The 21636-nt window shown below is 52.0% G+C and overlaps 8 protein-coding genes across 8 annotated transcripts; 7 read left to right on the top strand and 1 right to left on the bottom strand.

Moving 5' to 3' along the window:
- Positions 1 to 118: 118 nt before the first annotated feature.
- MIND_00633300 (SUN domain-containing protein) lies at positions 119 to 3389 on the top strand (the record flags this gene model as incomplete). The annotated part of the gene is made up of 4 exons (XM_037363072.1): positions 119 to 1888; positions 1940 to 2035; positions 2085 to 2382; positions 2434 to 3389. Exons 1-4 carry the CDS (start codon positions 176 to 178, stop codon positions 3387 to 3389), a joined length of 3063 nt encoding a protein of 1020 aa, XP_037220993.1. The 5' UTR covers positions 119 to 175.
- Positions 3390 to 4295: 906 nt separating this feature from the next.
- MIND_00633400 (uncharacterized protein) lies at positions 4296 to 5858 on the top strand (the record flags this gene model as incomplete). Its single annotated transcript, XM_037363073.1, has 2 exons — positions 4296 to 5064; positions 5119 to 5858. 2 exons carry the CDS (start codon positions 4296 to 4298, stop codon positions 5856 to 5858), a joined length of 1509 nt encoding a protein of 502 aa, XP_037220994.1.
- Positions 5859 to 6554: 696 nt separating this feature from the next.
- MIND_00633500 (uncharacterized protein) lies at positions 6555 to 9262 on the top strand (the record flags this gene model as incomplete). Its single annotated transcript, XM_037363074.1, has 9 exons — positions 6555 to 6688; positions 6738 to 6860; positions 6911 to 7233; positions 7292 to 7411; positions 7462 to 7530; positions 7581 to 7869; positions 7920 to 8297; positions 8357 to 8967; positions 9018 to 9262. The coding sequence occupies 9 exons, from the start codon at positions 6555 to 6557 to the stop codon at positions 9260 to 9262; spliced, it is 2292 nt and encodes a 763-aa protein (XP_037220995.1).
- Positions 9263 to 10631: 1369 nt separating this feature from the next.
- On the top strand, positions 10632 to 12216 carry MIND_00633600 (Protein phosphatase PP2A regulatory subunit B; the record flags this gene model as incomplete). Its single annotated transcript, XM_037363075.1, has 6 exons — positions 10632 to 10710; positions 10767 to 11015; positions 11062 to 11355; positions 11404 to 11970; positions 12018 to 12127; positions 12175 to 12216. The coding sequence occupies 6 exons, from the start codon at positions 10632 to 10634 to the stop codon at positions 12214 to 12216; spliced, it is 1341 nt and encodes a 446-aa protein (XP_037220996.1).
- Positions 12217 to 12654: 438 nt separating this feature from the next.
- On the top strand, positions 12655 to 13559 carry MIND_00633700 (uncharacterized protein; the record flags this gene model as incomplete). The annotated part of the gene is made up of 3 exons (XM_037363076.1): positions 12655 to 12785; positions 12834 to 13468; positions 13522 to 13559. The coding sequence occupies 3 exons, from the start codon at positions 12655 to 12657 to the stop codon at positions 13557 to 13559; spliced, it is 804 nt and encodes a 267-aa protein (XP_037220997.1).
- Positions 13560 to 14808: 1249 nt separating this feature from the next.
- MIND_00633800 (Glucosamine 6-phosphate N-acetyltransferase) lies at positions 14809 to 15586 on the top strand (the record flags this gene model as incomplete). The annotated part of the gene is made up of 2 exons (XM_037363077.1): positions 14809 to 15318; positions 15377 to 15586. The coding sequence occupies exons 1-2, from the start codon at positions 14845 to 14847 to the stop codon at positions 15584 to 15586; spliced, it is 684 nt and encodes a 227-aa protein (XP_037220998.1). The 5' UTR covers positions 14809 to 14844.
- A 1383-nt stretch (positions 15587 to 16969) lies between these two features.
- On the top strand, positions 16970 to 17910 carry MIND_00633900 (BTB domain-containing protein; the record flags this gene model as incomplete). Its single annotated transcript, XM_037363078.1, has 2 exons — positions 16970 to 17839; positions 17893 to 17910. The coding sequence occupies 2 exons, from the start codon at positions 16970 to 16972 to the stop codon at positions 17908 to 17910; spliced, it is 888 nt and encodes a 295-aa protein (XP_037220999.1).
- Positions 17911 to 19656: 1746 nt separating this feature from the next.
- Positions 19657 to 20654, bottom strand: MIND_00634000 (uncharacterized protein; the record flags this gene model as incomplete). Its single annotated transcript, XM_037363079.1, has 3 exons — positions 19657 to 20073; positions 20126 to 20382; positions 20438 to 20654. The coding sequence occupies 3 exons, from the start codon at positions 20652 to 20654 to the stop codon at positions 19657 to 19659; spliced, it is 891 nt and encodes a 296-aa protein (XP_037221000.1).
- Positions 20655 to 21636: the final 982 nt, after the last annotated feature.

Here is a 21636-nt window from a genome sequence, read left to right on the forward strand (position 1 = left end):
TCGCTTGTTCTACGTGTACTTCTTTTCGCTGCCTGAACTAATGAGCCTGGCAAGTTAGAGCAAAAATTCCCAAATATGGAATCCGGCGGTCATTTATTGACCTCTGTTTGTTCTTTCCGTCACCGACACGGATTTTCGCCACCTGCGAATACGTGGCACTCATCGTCAGGCACCCATGCTGGTGTTCGGCAGGATGGTCTGCTTCATCCTCGCCACCCTCTTTCTCTGTCCCTCGTGGATTCTAGTTGCGGCAGCCTCGACAACGACAAACGACCCATTCAGAGCGATCGCTGCTCGCGTTGTCAAGCAACCGGAACCACCAATATGTTGTCTCGTCCCCCCGCCTTCAAATGACCACCAAGAGGACCTCTTATTGTCTTTCGAGGAGTGGAAAGAGAAACGAATCGCTGCCGGAGATGTTGAGAGTGGGGTGACAACGCTGCAGGACGGGACAGGTGGTAACGGGCAGGGGGGCATTAACTCGGAAAGGGCTGGAGACGGGGCTGGAGAGGTTCCGAGCTTGACACCCGCTGACAACGCCAACTCTAAAGCAGTTGTTTCGCCGTTGGTCGCTGATGAGTACACACCATCCCCCCATTTTCGCGTCCCCATCACCGACCGCTTTAATTACGCCGCCCTCGACTGCTCTGCTCGCGTCCATATCTCCCACAAAGCCGCCAAGTCAGCACTCTCCATCCTTTCGCACAAACGCGACAAATACATGCTTAGCCCATGCCGAGAGAAGGAAACACAGTTTGTTGTCGTCGAGCTCTGCGACGACATCCGGATCGACACAGTCCAGCTCGCCAACTTCGAGTTCTTCAGTGGCGTGTTCAAGGAGTTCACCGTCAGCGTCGCCAAAACATATACGACCGATCCAGAAGGCTGGACGTTTGCTGGAACTTACTTGGCGAAGAACATACGAGTTGTTCAGTCCTTCCATCCCCCCACGACCCTCAGAGACTTTTATCGCTTTATTCGAATCGATTTCCGCTCCCACTACGGGAACGAATATTACTGTCCAGTCTCGTTACTGCGGGTATATGGCCTGACCCATTTGGAGGAATATAAGTGGGATGTTTGGCAGGAAGAAAGTCGGGCTCGGTTGCGTGCAGTATCGGCTTCTAGCGCCAGCTCAGCAGCATCTACACCGGTCGAGGTTAATGAGCCAGAACCTGCTCCGGCACCAGAGATTCGAATACCGCCATCGTATTCTGAATATGTCAGTGCACGCGAAAGTCTTGGGTCTAAACAGGACGGGCCGACACACCCGAACACAATTGCCATCGCAAAACTCCTGCCTTCAGAATCAAATGAAAAGGGTCAGCAAGCTATGCGGAGGTCGGATTCGAGCGCGGAATCGAGGAGTGCTCTCATTCTTGAGACTCTCTCGTCCGCTTCATCCCAAGTATCTCGACAAAGCAACTCAGAATTGGGAACCGCTCCCACTCTCACAGAATCTGCGAAGCCCATCGCACCATCCTCGACAGATGAAGGGACCACCAAGAGCAAAATCATGTCCTACAGCTCCACACCTTCTGTTATTGCTATTTCGGGAGCCTCTTTGACTTCCGTTATAAAGCATACCTCCACCAACTCCGAACCATCCAGCTTTGAGTCATCTGAAATTTCCTCAATTCCGACCCCGTCTCTTTCTTCGATATCAAACACAGCCGCCAATGCTGCTCCTCCCCCACCGAACTCCAACTCCAACTCCATTTATCGCACCATCATGAACCGGCTGTCGGCTCTGGAAGCAAATCACACATTATTTTCGCAATATATGGAGGAGCATCGTGTCTATGCGCGATATGTCGAAGAGCATACAGCAGCCGTTCGAGAGCTTCTAAGGAGAGTTGGGGAAGATATAGGACGGGCGGAGGCTGTTGTCAGTCAACCCTCGTTCATGTCCACTGCAGAGACTGATTATCATGATTAGGCTCGTGCTCAAGCACAGAAATGGGATCGTCAACGGAAAAGAGTAGATGCAGAACAACTGGCACTAATCAAGCGAGTGGACTACCTAAGTGAGGAGGTGATATTCTTTTCGGTTGCTATTCATTTGCACTCACTTTTAATTTGAGATCGTTCTTGAAAAGCGCCTCGGTATTGCCCAGCTGCTCCTTCTGCTCGCCATCCTCGTGTTTTTGACCCTCACCCGCGGATCTCCTTCAACGAGCATTGTTTCCAATGCAAATATGCAACACTCCGCCTCAGCTTCATTGCGAGCTTGGGGTAAGAGACATTTGAGTTTAAGAAGTTTCGGAAGCGGTAGTCGGAGTCGGCGAAATAGTGAGGATGACTGGGACTGGGTTGGGAGGCTGAAGAGGGAGCGGAGTCCGAGTTTTGTGAGAGGTATCAAAAGAGAAGAAACAGAACAACGTGAGCATGACGATTTTACTTCTTTTCGCCACTGATAACGTGTCTTGTTAGGTCTCGATAAGAAAGCGAGCGTGGAATTCCCTCGACTAGAGAGCGAAGCCAAACCACTGGCTATCGCTGCGCCGACACCTCTTCCCGCTCATCCGTCAATATTAAATCCATCTACCTCTATCGCACTTCCAAATCGTGACGATACGGACACACCTATACCAACTTCGAGCAAACACAAACCCGCACGCCTCAATTTACTGCCTGTTGTCTCCCGGCAAAGAACTCGTAGTGCAGGAAATAGCACACTTGTTCTCGAGGGCGGTGTCGCGTCAAGTTCTGGCAGGAGACCGAGTACAAGGACTGCTCCAAACAACGTTGCAAGGTCATCTCATCGACGGGTATCTAGACCCGGAACCCCGACACATATTCATGGCTATTACGGACCCCATCCCTCTCTCCAAACCCAATCACATTCCGCTGGATCATTCCCAATGACTCATTCTATATCCCAAGACTCCCATGCTGGACCGAGAAGTGCCAGAAAGTGGGCCAGGACGGCGCATTTACACGAACTGAGGTCACCGCCGGCAGCAAGTGCACAAGCGCCACTACCACCTGAAGTGGGAGCTGCAAGGGTGGTATCGGATTTGGATGGCGACGAAACGGCAAATCGAGCGGATAGTGACGAAAAAGACATCTTTTCCTCGATGTCTCCTTTCCCGGCATCTGCAGGGGAACAGTCAAGCTCACCACGGTCTCCGACTGCGCGCTGGGGAATCGGGATGTCGCATTTACATCATGGCCTTGCAGGCGATGTCTTGGGGGATGATGGTGATGGCGATGGAGACTCGCAGTGGGTCGATACTGATGAGGGCGAATCTGAGATGGGAGACGAGTTGGTCGGTGCTTCAAGTCCAGACCCCCAGGACAAACCTCTGATTTCATCCTCGCCGTCTCCTTCCGGACGGTCGTCGTCGTCTTTACCATGGGTTGGTCAGGTCTCCGTTGGGGCTTGACGGGTTGCGTCGTTGGTTTTCTTTTTCGCACATTTCCATGGCATACATATATATCAGCATTCCGCATCCACACGCATAAGTAGCATTTCGTTTTATGAGCTTTCGCACTTGCAATACTTGCATACTATCTGTTTCGCTATCCTTCTGCTATCCTGCACAGAGACAGCAAGATGCTCAAGGTCAGAATCCCAACAAAACATAGACCTACTCATCGGACCGATCGGCGGATGGGCGACGACGGGATTCGGCTCTATCCGATTGCCCGTCGCCAAGACTCGTGAGGCATCAAGCATACCAAGTTGACCAACGAGAAAGCTACCAAGCGCTACTCTTGTATATTCCACAGTCGCGTCGACCTTCCAGGATGGAAACGACCCAAAAATGACCATTCAGCGACAGCGATGTTAAGGATAAAAATCTCCTGCGCGTTTTTAGGTGTGGGCGCTCTCACGTTCACAAGCGACGGCTGTCAAAAACGAAGGCGGAGAAGCCTGCGCGCTTCCGGGAAACTTGCAAGAAGCGTCGGCAGTCGGCAGGAAGCAGCCGGCGCCAGGATTTGAGCTGGGGAACTAGAACTGGAGAGCTGACGAGCGCGCTTTTGAGCTCAAGAACTGTGTCAACTCCTCCAAAAGTACCTTTATATCGCCTTTATAACTTCCCAAAGTTCCCATTGACATAAGTTGCTTCCGACGGTCAGCGGATCACATGTGGGGATCCATTACCTAATATCACGTTCTCGGTCGCCCTCGCTTCTTGACATCGCAACGACAACAGCACGGCTTCGCGCTTCAGCAGGATGACGGGAACGTGTGCATACCTTGGCGACGGGTTTCTGAAAGTATATTGTCTCTATCATCGCGGCAACAACGTTCCTCTTTCCCTCTTTCTTTTTCGGTGCTGGCCACAATGAACTCACAACAACTTCCAGTGCCAAAAACGACACACGCTCTCAAATCTGAGCAGCGGACAAGGTTGATACGGTCGACTCGAAAGATGGAGGCCGTGCTTGGCGAGACACCCTTTTTTGTTGATTCGTCCCCTCGTTCCTCTTTGCTTTCCGCTCCTTCTCAACTACAATCCACCACTGAAACGCGACGGGCCAGAGCCGCGTACATCTACACACCTACCCCTCGCCGCTCTTCCCTCGAAAATCTCGAAGAAGAGGGTGGCCCCGCAGCGTATTCGCGTCCCGTGCTGGCCGTCCGTCTACCACCATCCTCAGGGAGCTATCGCAGCCATGCACCAAACGATTCCATTGAATCACCCCTCATGTCAGCCGCCTCCATGTCAACCACATTCTCTTTTTCCATCCCTTTTACACCAGGCCACGAGTCCAAACGCTCCTCTGGCTCCGTGTCAAGCGCATCCTCTATGACCGCCGCCGCCGCAATTCGTCGCGCGCGTACTCGTAAACTGGCAAAGGTTACGCGTACTTTGGGCGAGCGTGTTCCTCAAGAGCTAGTATTTCCAACAACCTCAAATGCAAAGCGACGGTCTCGTCGGCAGTCCCTTTTGGCGCAGTCCGCTACCAATGCTGTCATGCCCACCAGGAGGACGACTGTGCTCCGTCATGCGAGTCAAAGACGGCGAATAGACGAGGCTATGGCGAGACAGGGTGCAGAAGGTGATATTGCGAGCGTGTATTCTACACTTTCTGGCGCAGATTGGGTTGTTGGTATGTTTCCAAACATGTTTTGTTGACCTTGACGGGCTTTGACATAACAATCAGCGTCCTCTCTTCGAACTTTATCGAATGCTCCAATTCACTCGAGTACACAACCTGAACCCATTGCATATTCGAATGCATCTCCACCACCAGCACGAACCCCTTCGGTCTCTTCACCCGCCAATCCGAGCTCGCTCTCTCGTTCCAACTCCAATGGACAACTTTATCGCCGTTCAGGCCTGCCGCCTAACCCACGAGTCAGCATTCCTCCAACACCCGTACCGACAAGCAGAGTATCGATGTCACCATCCTCTGCATCCCCAGTTCGTTCACCATCTCAGAGTCAACCTCGTCGTTCGGCTAGCATACGGTCACAGGGACCAGGACTTGGCCGATCACGTTCAGGATCGGCTGGCTCGCTGGGTGGTTTTAATCCTTCTCGCGTCCCCTCGTCGTCTGGCGCAGAACTGCCACCACCCCTTCCCAGCAATGCACCGTTTCCTTTCGATAGTAGTGCTCCTTACACTCCTGTATCTCGCGCGCCATCAACTCGTCGAGGCGTGCCTATTATGACCAAAGAGAGCCCGATATTGCCCTCGCCTTCGTCATCATTCTCGCCTACTTCGTCCATTCCGTCGAATACCCCCCTCCCGCCACCACCAGGTCTGGGCTTTGACGGCCGAGGAACCCATCGAACAGAGAAGGGCTGGTCTGGAGAGTGGATAACGGAAGATGGATCTGGACGGGGGATGGAGAGCATGAATGATGTTGCGCGGAAGCTGAGGGAAATGCGCATCAAGTAGACCGACTTTCCAAAAGACGAAGGTCTCCGAGTCATGAATATTGACGACCTTTCATGATCACTGTTGTTTTCTATTTGGAGGGGTTATAAGAAGCGCGTTGGCATAGAGAAGATGCTAGATATTACTTATTAATTAGATAGTGTATTAATCGCACAAAAATTGAAAACAGCTGGCTTTGGGAGTCTCGATTCGGTTGATAATGGATCACGTGGACAATCGGCATATCTTTCACTTCGCTCAAACTTCGCTCCTGTTGTGCAAAGTCCACGCAGAACACCGTAAAACAAACAACCTTGTTCTTCGCCGTAATCAACTCACCACCTGCTGCTGATTGGGAATCGCCTGCGCCACCGCACGCTGAACTCGGAAGGCAAAATTCGCTTTTAAAGTTTCACTGCTGCTTCCAACTTGACCAGAACTCATCATGCTCCAACAAGCGCTCGACTTTCTTAAAGACTGAGCGTTCTTGGTGCTCGCATTGTCTCAGCTACTTAACTGAACTGAAGACGGGTTGAGAGCCCCAGCGCCGGTTACAGTGAGTGCTTTTGAATTTGCATCGACAGAATTCCCTTCAATTAGACGTCAGATTTGATCCCCAACGGTCAAATACGCAACAAAGAGCAGATATAGACGCTGGTCGCAGGATATAAAGAGGACCCTGGCTCGGAAAACAGCCACCATCGAAGCTTTGTTGCCATGAGCGCCGACTCGTTCGAAACTGTGAATCCGACTCCAGAACCTTTAGCAATGGGCGTGGGCTTATCCGACCCTTCCATGGCGCATGGGCGTCGCCAGATGCTGGACATGGTAAACCGTTTGCACAACACTGGGTCCGTGTTGGTTGACTATCATGTTTCCTCTCTATTGACCAAGCCGCAGCGTTCAAGTCGACATTGACCTCCCTCAAATCGCTGTGATCGGCAACCAAAGCGCAGGGAAATCTTCGCTCATCGAGTCGATTTCTGGTATTACGCTGCCTCGCGCAGCCGGAACTTGTACTCGGTGCGTTTGCGACTGTCTTAGGTTGCGTGGTGCTTAGTTACGTGCTCTAGCTGCCCCACCGAGTGCCGCCTCTCTCGCTCTACCTCTCCATGGAAATGCATTGTAGAGCTGCGATACATCACCGACAAAAATGGACAACCTCTCGGCCAGGCTCGTACTGAGCGCTTTGGTGATCCAGTCGCAGACAAGTCCGAGGTTGAGGACCGCATTCGTCGTGCCCAACGCGCTATCCTTAATCCTAGTACTTCTTCCAAGTCTTTCTTGGGCGACGACAATGAGGATGACATGAATGAACTTTCATTCTCCAACAACTATATCTCGCTTCAGATTAGTGGTCCCGAGATGGCGGATCTGTCTTTCGTCGACTTGCCTGGTGTGTCTGTCTTGTCTTCAATTCTGAAAATCACTGATCACACTCTTTGTACTTGTAGGGCTCATCGCGAGTGTTGGCCGGGATGGCAACGAGCGTGACATCGAAATGGTCAAAGCTTTGGTGACCTCTTATATTTCGAAACCCAGCTGCGTAGTCCTTTTGACGGTCGCATGTGAAAGTAATGTATATTGTCGCCTTCGGGTACAGTTGTTCACCTTGCTTGCCTAGCCGATTTCGAAAATCAAGGTGCTCATCATCTCGCAAAGCAGTATGACCCCGAAGGCAAGCGTACTGTCGGTATGGTCCTCCTTTCTGATTACGATGCATCGGACTTACCCTCCATTCAGGCGTCCTTACGAAACCGGACCGTATTCCCAACGGCGAAGAAGAAAACTGGCTTCCCCTGATTCGCAACGAACTCGAAGCATTGGAGCACCACTGGTTTTGCGTCAAGCAGCCAAGCTCGCAGGAGCTAAAACAGGGCATTACCTGGGCAGAGGCGCGGGCCGCGGAGAATGATTTCTTTTCGCTTAAAGCCCCTTGGTGTGATTTGTCGGCATTGCACCAGAAGTACCTTCGCACGACCAATCTCATCGACAAGCTCAGCTTGATTCTCTCGGATTTGATTTCAAAACGGTTTGTTCTTTATTGATGCCTGATTTCGCTGTTTATTGAATCTTTTCTAGTCTTCCCGAAATCCAAATCGAGTTGGAGCGATCCGTTCAAAAGACCCAGAGTGCCTTGCAAAAACTGCCGAAACAGCCCTCGAGCGATGCCGTTGGCGAGGTTGCTGGGATGCTCGCGGTCTTTGTTGAGGAGCTGAACCGCATTGTCGAAGGGGTCCCCAAGGCTGACGGATTAATTCAGAGTATTCGACCGGCACAACAAGAGTTTAGGCACTCGATATTTAATACCGCACCTGACTTTTCACCTTTGGAGAGCACGGACAACATCACTCCACGAGAGTCGCTCTACGGCGATCAGGAAGACGCAATCAGCATTGGGCCGACTACAACGTTTGGAAGAACGATCTATGTTGATGAAGTTCACAAGTGTGCCGAAGAGTATGTGTCTAACACATCGACTTTCGGATATGAGCGATTTGACTGACATGAAATGGTAGTGCTCGCGCTAGAGAACTGCCTGGAAATTCCCCATTCTCAGTCCAACTGTCGTTCATTCAAGAGTTTACTACTCGTTGGGAAGATCCGGCCCAGACTTTGTGTGTTGCTGTCCATGCCACACTCTCCGAACATCTGAAGGCTCTGGTCACGAAGCATTTCTTGGGTTATGGACAAGGAGGATTGGAGCAACGCATGAAGTCTGCTTTCCATCCTCTCGGCAACGGACATTGGTTGACCACTGATAGGATTCTTGTACAAGAACGGCTCCAACGATGCACAGCAGCGACCCAAGCTTTAATCAGCAAACTGGTCGCGTTGGAAGAGCCCGGTCCCCTTACCCTGAACAACCACTACTTGTCTGATTACAAGGAGAAATATCTGACTCGTTATCGTGCTGCTCGCGAAAAGAAGACCAACAGTGAATTTACGTCTACAATCCAGAATCACCGACGCAAATCATCATACGCCAGCGAAATAACCGAAATTCTTAGTCACCTCGCCACCATGGGTCTCCGCGATGTCAAGGCTGCTGACCTCACTAAGCTCTTGCCGACCGATGAGATGGAGCCGGCACTTCATATAATGGCTGACGTTCGCGCATACTTCCAAGGTAATGAACTCGTTTTTCAATTAGCAATCGATCGATTTAATAATTTGCAGTTGCCTACAAACGGGTCACTGACATCGTCCCACTGGCTATTGACCACGAACTTGTTCGCGGCGTAGCGCGTGGCCTTCTTCCGATTCTCTACAACGGGCTTGGGATTGGCGGGGCTGACGGTGTTCGAATCTGTCGGGAGTTCGCGCAAGAAGGCTCAGATGTTGCTGCCATGAGGGAAGAGTTACTCAATAAGATGGAGCGTCTTCAAGTAGCACGACAGGAACTTGTCCAGGTCGAAATTTGAAGCAATTGAATGCACTTGGCTATACTTCGTGTTCGTCATAGATTCAGAGCTTCACAATAGAAAGAAATGTAGTCTGCGTGGGAACAGCCTTGGTCTGGGTCTCTGCTTGTGTCGCTATATATATCCTTTCTCTCGCCATTCTTGCATGAGCGAGGTCCTGCGCTCATTCTCCTCTTCACCTCTCCTTGTTTCAGCAGTGCTGGCCTCTTTTAATGGCGGAAACGCAGCCCATCTCCAACTCCCGTCATCTTGCATACCCGCACCGATGTCAACAAAGGATTCGAATTCCATATTCCCGATCTCGAGATTTGCGATCATAGCATGAATTTCCTCGTACGGCAAGCGACAGAAGACGCCTTCAACGTCGTCCTCGAAGGGGACATTATGGAAATCTTCGCCGAAAACTGTGCATTGGTAGACTTTGCCCACAAGCGCAGTTGATGATTCGAGACCCGCCTGGTCAACGGTGACCCAGATGGTGGGGCTGAGTTTGTTTGCGAGGAACGAGGCACGATGAGAGTGAACGAATGCCCGAATGGATTGTGTGGACATGCCCGCGAAGAAGTTCTCTGATGGCAACAGCATGCTCTTGCCAGCCTCAACCGGAAGGGGAAGATTGGTCGGCTGAATGAAGGTCGTTCGAGGGTGTTTCAAGTTCTGTTCCTCGTCATCTAGAGCATCGAGTATGGCGCGCTCCTTTGGAGTTATGAGTACCCAATGATGGTTCAACGGGTCAGTGTGGTATTGAGTGAGATCGAAGTCCAGCATGAGCAAAAATGCGCGGTTCAGGGCCTTGGCGAATAATGTTGGTCAGCTACAAATACAATTAGGACAACGAACTTGGGACGAAAACGATGAAGCAGTAACGAAAACTGCGCAGTTGCTGGTCATCGTAGACGCAGGTAGACCGTAGACGCCTGGTAAGTGAGGTTGGCCTCTATGGCAAAGCGCAGCGTTGCCAGAGTGATGCTTGAGCCAAAAAGAGGTGGAAAGTGGAGAGCCAGGCCCTACTAGTAGAGAGCTGCCTAACGACTTGGCCGCTTGTCATTTCGGTGTTGGTGCAATGCAATTGAACTCAAATTGAACTCATCCTGATTTCTGACAGATACTCGCATTTGGAGCTAAAGCCACCCATTATTGGCGAAATCTGTAGTCAAAGACGGAACAGCGGATGACGAAGACCGATCAGCCACATTTGTGATGGACTGCTGGCTGCCATCTCCCAATCTCCCCACACGCCCTTTGGATTACCTCGCGACCTTGTTGGCAGTGGCCGACCTATCTCATAGACGGTAGACACCTAGCGCAATACGACGGAGGCGTGTGACTCGGACCATAGACGCAAGGTCGAGGACTGCTAAGAACTGACATGACCATGGACGACACTGGTGGCTGGCGATTCGCCCAGGCGTTCGGAGACAAGGGAGAAATTGAGGAGATTACTGAGGGTACGTGCCACTCTATTTGCTCGCCCTTTAAACCGGCTCACGAATCGTTCCTCCAGCTGATATCATCTCCGCCGTCGAGTTCGACTCGACAGGCGACTTCCTCGCGACAGGTGATAAGGGTGGTCGCGTGGTGCTCTTTGAGCGCAACCTCGGCAAGCGCGCATGCGAATACAAGTTCTACACCGAGTTTCAATCACACGAGCCCGAATTTGACTACCTGAAGAGTTTGGAGATCGAGGAGAAGATTAACAAGATACGTTGGTGTGGGAGAGGGAATAGTGCGCATTTCTTGGTATCGACCAATGGTGTGTGTGTCCATCTGTGAAAGAATCTGGCACTGAATACCTGCAGACAAGACTATAAAGCTGTGGAAGGTCTTCGAGAAAACATTGCGCGTAGTAGCGGTGACAAATCACTACGATGGGCAACGCCCATTACCCGCACCAACGATGAAGCAGCACTTGCGCCTACCGAGGACTATGGAGCAGGACAAGATTATTGCGGCTGTTCCTAGAAGGATATACGCAAATGCACACGCCTACCATATTCATTCGATTTCCGTCAACTCAGACCAGGAGACTTATATATCGGCCGATGACTTGAGAGTCAATCTGTGGAATTTGAATGTCCACGATCAAAGCTTTAGTGCGTCGTTATTTCTTCTAAGATTCTCCACATTGACTTAGCGCGAAGATATCGTGGATATCAAGCCACAAAACATGGAAGAGCTCACTGAGGTTATTACCACCGCGTCATTCCACCCTTCCCACTGCAACATCTTCATGTATTCGTCATCCAAGGCCAGCATCCGACTTGCCGACATGCGTGAAGCTGCGTTATGCGGAACTCACTCGAAACGCTATGAAGACCCACCAGATCCATCGACCACTTCATTCTTTTCGGAGATCATATCCAGCATCTCTGATGCTCAGTTCTCGCCCGACGGTATGCGGATTCTTGCCCGCGACTACCTCACCCTCAAAGTATGGGATGTGCGCAATGAATCAAGACCATTGAGAACCATACCTGTCCACGATCATCTTAAGAGCAAACTCTGCGACTTATATGAAAATGACTGCATTTTCGACAAGTGGGAGTGCATCTGGGGAGGAGACGGGCGGAAGGTGCTGACTGGGTCATATGGGAACTACTTCAAGGTTTATGATGTTAATGGGGAGGATGCTGGGGAGGAAGAGGGCAAGGATGTCGTTTTGCAGGCTGACAAGAGCGTTTTAAAGACTACCAAGAAGGGTTTCGGTGGTATGTGACATGCAATCTCAAATCGCAGGGTTAATACTCAAATCTAGGCAAAGGTCCTGGTGGGCGAACCCTCCGCGAGGCAATGCATAATGAGCCTCAAGATTTCAACAAGAAGATACTCCATGCAAGCTGGCATCCCAAGGAGCCAACTGTTGCGGTGTGTTTCTGTTTTCTTCACTGTCAACATGCTGATGTTCTTGGTAGATTGCGGCGACGAATAGTCTGTTCGTCTATACGGCCGCCTAACACACTAAGAATCATTCAAACGGCTGGATCTGGATTTGTGGCGCGCTGTTGGCCTGGTGTCTCAACATTCTGCCACTGATTCCGGCTCTTAACGTTTATTCTTAGTGGATGTTTTTGACTCGGTGGGTTCCTTGGGGAGTGGCATAAGAAGAATACTGTACGGACGAAAAAGAATGGAATTCAGTGTATATACTATGTGGAGCAGAGCCCACTTTGGCTGAGCGACCGTGCTAATAATTCGGGTAGTGACAGATGTGCGGAGTGGAGAAGGTAAGATGACGAAGCTTACTGCTGGTTTTCCGAGAATGAGCGCCAGCGGATCACAGCCTGCGACGTCATGTAACAAACCATCGTCTTCTCACATTTGACCAGTGGAACTTATAAGAGGCCGTTCCTCTCCTCTATCGTCCATCTGAAACCCTTCACACCACACCCATCATGTCCTCTAGAATCATTCTCGTCACTGGCTCAAATACTGGTATCGGTTATGAGCTTGTCCACCTACTTGCTGCAAAGGGACATACTGTGTATCTAGCGTCGCGCAAGGAAGCTGCGGGGCTGGCTGCAGTGTAAGTCTTGTAACCATGGGTAATGGATGACTGAGACGGTATTGGCAGCGAGAAGATCAAGAAAGAGAAGGGATTTGACGTCAAGTTTGTCCAACTCGACACGAACGACAGCAAGTCTGTCGATACCGCCGCTGCCAAGATTAAGGCAGACGAAGGACGACTGGATGTGCTCGTGAACAACGCCGGCGCGTTATCCATATTCTTGTTCCTCTTACCCTACTTATTGCCTTTGGTCTGTGCAGGTATCGCTGAAATGACAGTACAGCAAAGCGCTTCAGAGCCCAGCATCCCCGCCATCCGAAACACCATCGAAACCAATTTGATTGGGCTTATCCAAACTACCACCGTCTTCCTTCCTCTCCTCCGTTCATCGGCGACATCGACCCAGCCGGCTGTGATTCTCAATGTCTCAACCGATATGGCCTCTAACAGTTTTATGGCCTCTCCCAAAGGATATCTTCATCAAACGCTCGCCTATAATACGTCCAAAGCAGCTGCAAATGCCTACACCATCGCGTTGGCCCGGGAGATGAAGGACAAGGGGGAGAATGTCAAGGTTAACGCGGTGACGCCTGGATTCACGACGACTGCCTTGAATGGCTTCGCTGACGGTGGGAAGACGCCAGAGCAAGGAGCGGCAACGATGCTCCCGTGGATCTTGTTGGAGTCAGATGGCAAGACTGGTAAGTGCTATTTATTCTTTTTTCTGCGGTAGTTCTTAACGACTCAATGCAAGGCGCCTTTGGGTTTGACGGAGGCGAATTCCCGTGGTGAATGCGGCTTGTCCACTGCAGATAACTTGAAGAAGTAATTCGAAGGCGGCAATGTACTACTACCTCGACCTGAGCAACAAAGATTCCATCCAATTTAACCCTAGACTGAACAACCTTTAACCAAAGAACTCGTCACGCAGACAATCAAAGCCCCGCAGATATCAAAATAACTCGAAAGCCCGAGCAACCTCTTTCCTGGCGAAGAATCATCGAGTACTCGTACCCGATTCACATAATCCTGCCAACACCACCACCGCCAGGCGCAAGGTGACCGAATCCGTCGCTGGGCTTATCTGGGACAGCGACTTTGACGGAGGGGATGTCGACTTCGGCGCTGGTATTGTTTTTGTGCGAGTCATGATCATGCAAAGGGTGGATAATCTTATCGACAAATGCTGCGACTAGGCTGTGTCCGGCGTGCTTCTTGTCCTCCAGCGGCTCTTGGTTAGCGACCGTCTAAGCAGAGGTTCAATAGCTGATAGCGGCGAGAGAGAAATCTCGTCGCTTGAACGTACCTCAAGATTGGAGTCGGTGCTTCCAGCACTATTAGTGGCGGTAAGAGTTTTCACTGTCTGTGCACGATGAGTTAACAGATATAAAGCACGCGGTAGTTGGCGTACCTCAGCCATAGGTTTCTCAAATTGCGCTTGCAGTGCGAATAAGCTGAGCACCAGTGAGCTACTCGTCACAGTTTGAGTCCTTTTATATGCGTATCCCCCCATGCTGATAGGAAAGTCCACGACTAGTGAGTAGCTGATAAGTCAAAGCATGCGCGCTGCTAATGTATTGAAGACAGGGCATATTCATGCGATAAGGCTCCCAATGCCAGTTGTCGTGTAGCTCAATGATTTCTTCTTCTTCAATAAATGATCGGTTTCCGTGATTTCCTCAGGGCTGAGAGTCCGTTGAACGCCGGGCTTGTATAGTCAAAGGTATCTGAGATCACGAGGTGTGGTTCCTTGTAGTTGCTTTTCTTGACACTTCGATATAATTTTATTGAAATGCGGGGGATCTCCGAACGATGCTTCGCCTGAGACTCAGAGAATGATCACACCAGGAACGGGAGAATTCACTATGAGCGAGGTCCTGATGAGCGCACATTTTAAATGAGCACGCTATTATATTCTTGACAAGTTAACTTATTGTGAGTGATGTGATTGCGGCGATCCAAAAATTGCCTTTCTTGTCGATGAGTGGGATCTGTGTGACATAGTGACGTGATTCTCTGACTCAGCTTTTCTTGCTGACCCTGGACCATCGGCTTTTTTCGGACATTCGGGCACACAATGCAAGGGCACAAAGGAACTGACGCTCGGGCTCCGCGGCGCCCATCGATACACTGTCGCCCCATCACTGCTGCGGAAACCGTCTCCTTGAGACACTCTGTGCTCTGGCCAAACAAGGACGTCGCGTATGTCCTCCTGCCAGAGGACGCCAACGGCTGGCACTACGGCGCGTTCATCACAGGCCAAATTCCCTCTGTCGACGTCTCTGGCCTAGGGCTGCCAGTGGAAAGTAGCGACGAAAACTCCAGCGGCTCTAGCGATCCCCTTGCGGTAATATCGCTTTTTGCGGAGGAATTCCCGGCGCCCGGGCCCAGCGACAGTGCGGTGTCCATCGATAACGAAAATCTGGAAACGGCAGCTGACGAGCTGGAGACTCAGCGTGGGCGTGTGCTTGTGGAAGGGAACGACAGCAATGATGCTGGCAGTCGGCGCTCCATCCGGTTCCGCAAGTTTGCGTGCGACTCTGAGCATCAGGTTCGTCTGCGGTCCTTCTCCTTTCTTCCCTCGGTCTTCGCTGACTTCTCCTCATCAGGGCCGGGGACTGGGCACGGCGCTACTTGCTCATATTGCTACTGTAGCGTTTTCGCAACTCTATGGCAATCTCCTGTGGTGCGATGCAAGAGAGGCGACGCGCAGCTGGTACGAACGTCGAGGATTGACGGTATCTGGGCCGAAGTTTTACAAGGGGGAAGTCGCCTACGTGCGAATGAAGATGGTTCTCGATAAGACTCGGCCGGAATAAGGGCAAGTCTGCCGCAGGGAGGATGGGTTCCTTGGCGGTAAGGCCATTAGAGACGGGTGGCGACGTTTGGCGCGCGTCGCACGTTAATTCCTGTCTTTCTCCCGGAGAAACAAACTCACATGCATCCTTCTCCCACTGGCAGTGAAGCAGCAAATGCAGGCATGCGTCTTTATTGTTCGTCTGCCACGAGGGTCGTGTTTATGCCGCGGTTTTTGCCTTGTCGTGAGTGAAGAAACGTCAATCGCGGCTGTATTACACGGGAACAATGAGAGGACGAAGCTCATCCTGTGGAGAGCGGACGCCCGGATCACCAGCGTTTCCCTTTGTCTGGGTGGATTTTACTGCTTTGTGGTGGTTAGTGACACCATTGGAGTGCGTTCTTCTGTTGTTCCGAGACTCTTGGTTCATCGATAAGGTGGGGGCTTGTGGGCGACCATCGGAACGGAAGACGTAGTGGGACTGTATCGTCGCTGGCATCCGGCGCTTAGGCTGGGCTCATCGTGTCGAATAAACTTCACAACATACTCTGGATTTTCCTTTGTTTGCGGTGGGAATTCACCCCATCGAAAAGCTGCACCCCAAGATCTAAGACACCGGGCGCAACGATTTGAATCATTTGATACTGAAGCGTTATCACAGGTTGGATGGGGATGCGAATATCAAATCGGCGCAGGCACCACGTCGAAAGATTCCATTTCCTTTGTTGCCATGCTGCAATGCACGGCCGGCTCTTCGCGGTTTCAATCAATCCGAGCACACGTATTGTGGATAATGTAGCCAGTGACGACGTGAACCTGCCAGTGAAATATTAATCGCAAAATCCTGAGCCGATAAAAGGCTCGTCGCGCTGAGGGATGGCTGAGCAACTGGCCCTCCCAATTTCCCCCCACTCCCCCCCTCACTGGTGTCGCTCAGTCAGTCATCGTCGGATCGGCCACAGTCTCGCGATCGTATTCTCCTCCATCCACACTATTTTGCTATGCACCATAAGCTCCCTCTGCTCGCTGCCTTTCTTGAGGTTGGCGCCGCAGGAGTTTATGTTCATAGCCAAAATAGTTGGATGGAGAAGGCGATGATCATGTCTCTGTGTGCCAGTGCTTCAAGTTGACACGACTCGGAGCCTCAGTGGCTCGGCCTACGCAGCGGCCGTCGCAGCGCGCATAACCGTATTTGCATTGCCCCAGTCCTCTCCTCTTCCATCTCCTGACTTGCTGACCAGTACTCTCAGATATTGGTAGCTGGTGATTTTCGTAGTTACTTACTCCAAGAAGGGTTATCGCAGCAGCTTGATTAGATTAGATTTGAGCCATAGATTAGATTTCATCCACTGTCACGGCATAACGAGCACAGCCCCTCTGATTCCAAAGCTTCTCCCGGTTGGCCATGACATCGAACTCAGAAATGCCCACTGCTCCTTTCAACGACTCTACCGCTGACACCATTCTGCGGTCCGTCGACGGTGTCGACTTTCTCGTGCACTCCTCCTTGCTCTCGCTCGCGTCGCCGGTGTTCCGGACCATGTTCTCTCTCCCGCAAGCCGCGTCGGAGCCCAGGGACGGCTTGAAAACCGTCCAGCTAACCGAGCAGGCCACAGAAATCGATGACATGCTCCGCTTCTGGTATCCTGGGGCCCATCCACACATTCGTTCCATCGACCATCTTGCGGATATCATTCAGCTTGCCATAGGCAAATACGACATGGAAACGCTAGTGCCCATGGCCAAAGTCTTCCTTGCGCAGTACCTCTCCTCAGATGCTCTCACGGTTTTTGCCGTCGCATTTCGTTTTGGATGGGAGGAGTCGGTTCAATCTGCTGCTCGGGAGTGCCTGAAGCTCCCATTGCGCAGCGCGAGCCAGTCTTTGTCAAAGGCGTGGATTCATACGTCGGGAACGGCATATCATGCGCTGATTGAATATCATCTGCGCTGTGGAGATGCAATACGGGCTTTACCGCAGGAAGCCACAAGTGGGTGGATACTACGATGGCCACCGCATTTTCCCGCATCCTGCTGCAGCCTGACCTGGACAGGTGAACTTTGCGGACGCGCTGCGTGGCTAAGCACCTTCTTCATCCAATACTGTGACAAGCTGTCGTATGCGCCAAGAGCGGGAGTAGACGCCAGTTGGGTTATGGACAATCTGGTCGCCCCACAAAGCGGCTTTTGCCATAAATGCCGCTCGTACCCTTATCGTGCTGCAATGGATCTGATCGACAACGTGTGGTCCCCGTTGGCCACATCCAAAATAGCTGAGGTCTGTCTGTCATGTCTCTCGGGCTTAGTAACCATCACTGAAATGCACTACAGATTCAGCTAATACTGTGACTTTATTTTTGAGGAGCGCTACTCCATAAGTACTACTTATTAGAGTCTTATGTCGAGCATGTCATATGCAAGGCGGCAGCGGCGGCGCCACCATCTCAATCTGGCGCGACATGACTGACATTCTGCTCGGACTATTCCATACATATAAGACTTGGACTGTCTCCAATCTTTCAGCCTGCGAGGCATGGACAATGACCCAGAGTGTCCTTGTCTATCAGCGGATCCTGATATCGCGGGAATAGGAGTACGTAGATGCCACAATCAGTCCCCCTCTCAATCTGACTATCATTTCCAGACCACCGTTGCCTTCGTTGCAACGGCATCCATTACACTCTTGTGCTCCTTCCTGGCACTGAGTTTGAACCTGAGCGGAACATCAAATGCAGTCGACCGTTGGGTTTCGCAAAAGATTCAGCAATCCGTCCTCCATCCCATATTGTGCCTCCTTGGTACTTCTCCAATCGATATTCCAACGAAGTTCAAGAGAACGCGGCGCGTCATGACGAGGGTGTTTTTCCCGCTGGTTTTCTCACTGGGCGACACGCAGCTGTTCACCGGCCTGGCGATCTTGATTTCCGGGGCGATCCGCTTGTGGTCCGACGCGCCGCTGTCAGTGTACCACTTCACGATTATCGCTGACCTGTCTTGGTTAGCAAGCGACGCGCAGCTAATCGCCTTCTTCACGCTTTTCCAATGCGTCAGGTCCGCCTCCATGACCGCCAATCACAATGGACCCTCGCAAACACCGGTCGACTCGGAGGACGGTATTGAGCCCCCCGACATCGAACCATACGTGTATCTCCCCTCGCGCATTTTTCGCGCACTAGGAATGCTCGCGATGTTCGTCTTGCTCTTGATCATGACCACGATCCAGAGCAACCGCCACTGGTACGATTGTGTTGGCCAGCCTGCAGCACAATTCGTCACCCGCCTCGCACCTGGCGGCCGTTTTCTGGGGTGGACAATATACGACTATATCAGTGTCATCTGGGGGTACACAGCGGCGCTCATCCCGCTATTCGGGCCGACCTATGCCTGCTACACGGCCCTGAAGAACACCCTTTTCGGATGCTGCTGCCCCACCAGCAATAATTCGCGACGTCCCGCTACTTCAACAAGTTTGTGGACTAATCTGGAGCAATTCCTCGACTCGATGTCGTTCAACACCTTGTTCACCGCCGCGTGGTTTGGCGTTGGCACGTGGAGCCTGCTCGTCGACCGGAATGCCGGCGGGGAAGACATCGCGTTCTGTGCGTCTGATGGCAGCGACGCCGAGGCGCAGTGGGGATTCGGCCAGATAGTCCTGATGGTGTTGCTGGTTTTGCCATTGCTGACGGCGCTCGACGCGTTTGGCAGGACAGATAAACCCGAAAGCGGCGCGGCGCTCCCACATTTGCAACTGGGGTCATACACCGTGACGGGTCAAGCCGGTCAAGCGCTGGGTGACGAAGAGCAATTTCTGTTGGCAGAGCGCCCGCAGAGCCCACTCAGATTCTCATGGCCAGAGTCGGATCGGGAGGACGCGGAGGACTATCCACGGGCGTCGATGGAGCACTATATACTGGGCAGCAGCGAACAGGCTCAATATAACACACGGAGTAGAACCATATAATAATAAGGCCTACATGTGAAGGTCGAATTACAGCGATTTACAATTTTCCGAGCATGAGAACTACCTGTTGATCATTCGTCCATGTTATGGTCATGAATAGACGTAAGTACACCATGAATATATATGCATGAATGTCAACCCTGCTCATCTTCGTCCGCTTCATGCCCTATCATGGGGGCCTTGCTACCTGCAGATACGACGGACTGGTAATCGGCCACGTCGACCTGGACAACACCGAACTCGATATATGGAAGCTCGAGTTCCTCTTCGTGAGGGGATAGTTCTGGGCACGGCATTGCGACCAGCAAACCCAGTCGCACTACGGTGGGATCTGACGGTGAGAGTTCCGTCGCTTTAGGCTCGGGAATTGGTGGTGCTGAGGGCGGAGGCGTTGGAGGTGGAGAGGGTGGGTAAAAATAGTGGTAAGCCGTTCGCAGCGTGCGTGGGACTAGAGATGTCGATGAAGGTGGGAGAGTAGATGGAGCATTGGGGAGTGGAGTTGGCGAAACCACTGAATCGGAATGCAGGGGAACGGATACGACACAAAGAGGCTAAGAGCATCAGCAATTCCAAGTCAAACTTTTCGAGACGAGACACACACACCTGCAACCCATTCCATCTACTTTCTCTGAGCTTCTCCGAATTGGCCTCGAGAAAGACATCGAATAAGACAGGCTTGGGCAGTCCCGCGTATGGGTTGTGTCGGCGCCTCCCTGTCCCCCCGGGAAAAGGCATTGGAGGAGGTATCCAAGTTCCATTCGCGATGGCGATTCGCTGTTGGCGTCGAAGAAATAGCGACCTAATGACGATGGCAGCGCTGACAAGGAGAAGAATGACGAGTGTCGAGAGGAAGGTGTATACTGTGGTTGGAGCAATAGTCAGCCAGAGACCGGCAAGAGTTGACAAAGTACGCACGATAGAGCGCTGGGGGCGGCGAATTTGGGCAGCTTGGCCCATTGCACGAGCCCCCTGGATGGGTCCCAGATTGCTGGGGCATAAGCGAGGAGGATGTGAATCCCAGAAGGTCACTTGTAGGCGTGGCCGTCTGCATCGACGAGGGAGTCGACAAAAAAGACGAGGAGAGGTCGCTCCGAGACAAGGAGCGCGATGGCGGTGATGACTGGGACGACATTGCTCAGGGAACAGTGGGATATCAGCCCTCCTGGCTCGATACCGCCCCGCGCAGGCCCTGTTGTCGGACAGCTCACTGGCAGAAGCAAGGGGTGTGGGGAAGATTTTCATTGGACCTTTCCGACGGGGCAGATGTCAATCAACATATGACGCAACGGGGATCACGGTCCGAACTCTTCAAAGCGCCATGGACCAAAGCACATCTCTTTGTGCGGCTCCGGTACGGTCAAAGCACTTTGTGTTTATCAGTATATAATGGGGCCTTCTACTAGGTCAACCGCACTCCCGCATCCTACATTTGCTCAACAACTACGTGCATTCCACAAGAATGTTTCCGAACGTCAACGCTCCCAACTTCGAGGTCCGTTTCCCCTCTTTTGCCGTCTCCGCAAGTAACCTTCTTTACCAGCCTTGGTCTGCCGGCCCACCTGCACCACCAATCCACCGTCCAGGCTCTCGTGGAGTTTACCGCGACGGCGGCTTTGCGCAAAGGTTATATGTCGGGCCACCCGACGTTTGGATGGTGAGTGCATTAGCCAAAGGTTATTCCCGTCCAGCTTTTCATTTTTCTTTCTGTCTGTAGTGTCCAGCCCCAGCACCTGGCGACCCCGAGGATGATTTTGAGGCAGAACCTGCCCCTGATCCGCGTTTGCCGCTCGCGTTGAACGACGGCGAATATGCACCAGCACCACCTAATCCCGACAGAATAGCGCGTCTGGAAAGTGCAGCAAGCAGTATTTCCATCCTTGCGGGTCGTCCCACCCAGGGGCTAGGAAACGCGGCAAAGGCTGGTAGCAAGGCAGTTGCACCCAACGCCCCGCCTAGCCAACCACAACCACAATATGATGCGCAAGGAAGAGAACTCGCGCCTCCATGGCCCCATTATACGCCCGTTATCCCTCCGCCTCGTGAACTCGCTCCTCCTTGGCCATACTATCCACCGGTGATCCGCTTCGCCTTTACGCCCGAGACTGCGCTGCCCG

The sequence above is a fragment of the Mycena indigotica genome (assembly GCF_014461135.1).
Source record: "Mycena indigotica strain 171206Taipei chromosome Unknown Mind.scaff0005, whole genome shotgun sequence".
In the NCBI taxonomy this organism is placed as follows: domain Eukaryota; kingdom Fungi; phylum Basidiomycota; class Agaricomycetes; order Agaricales; family Mycenaceae; genus Mycena; species Mycena indigotica.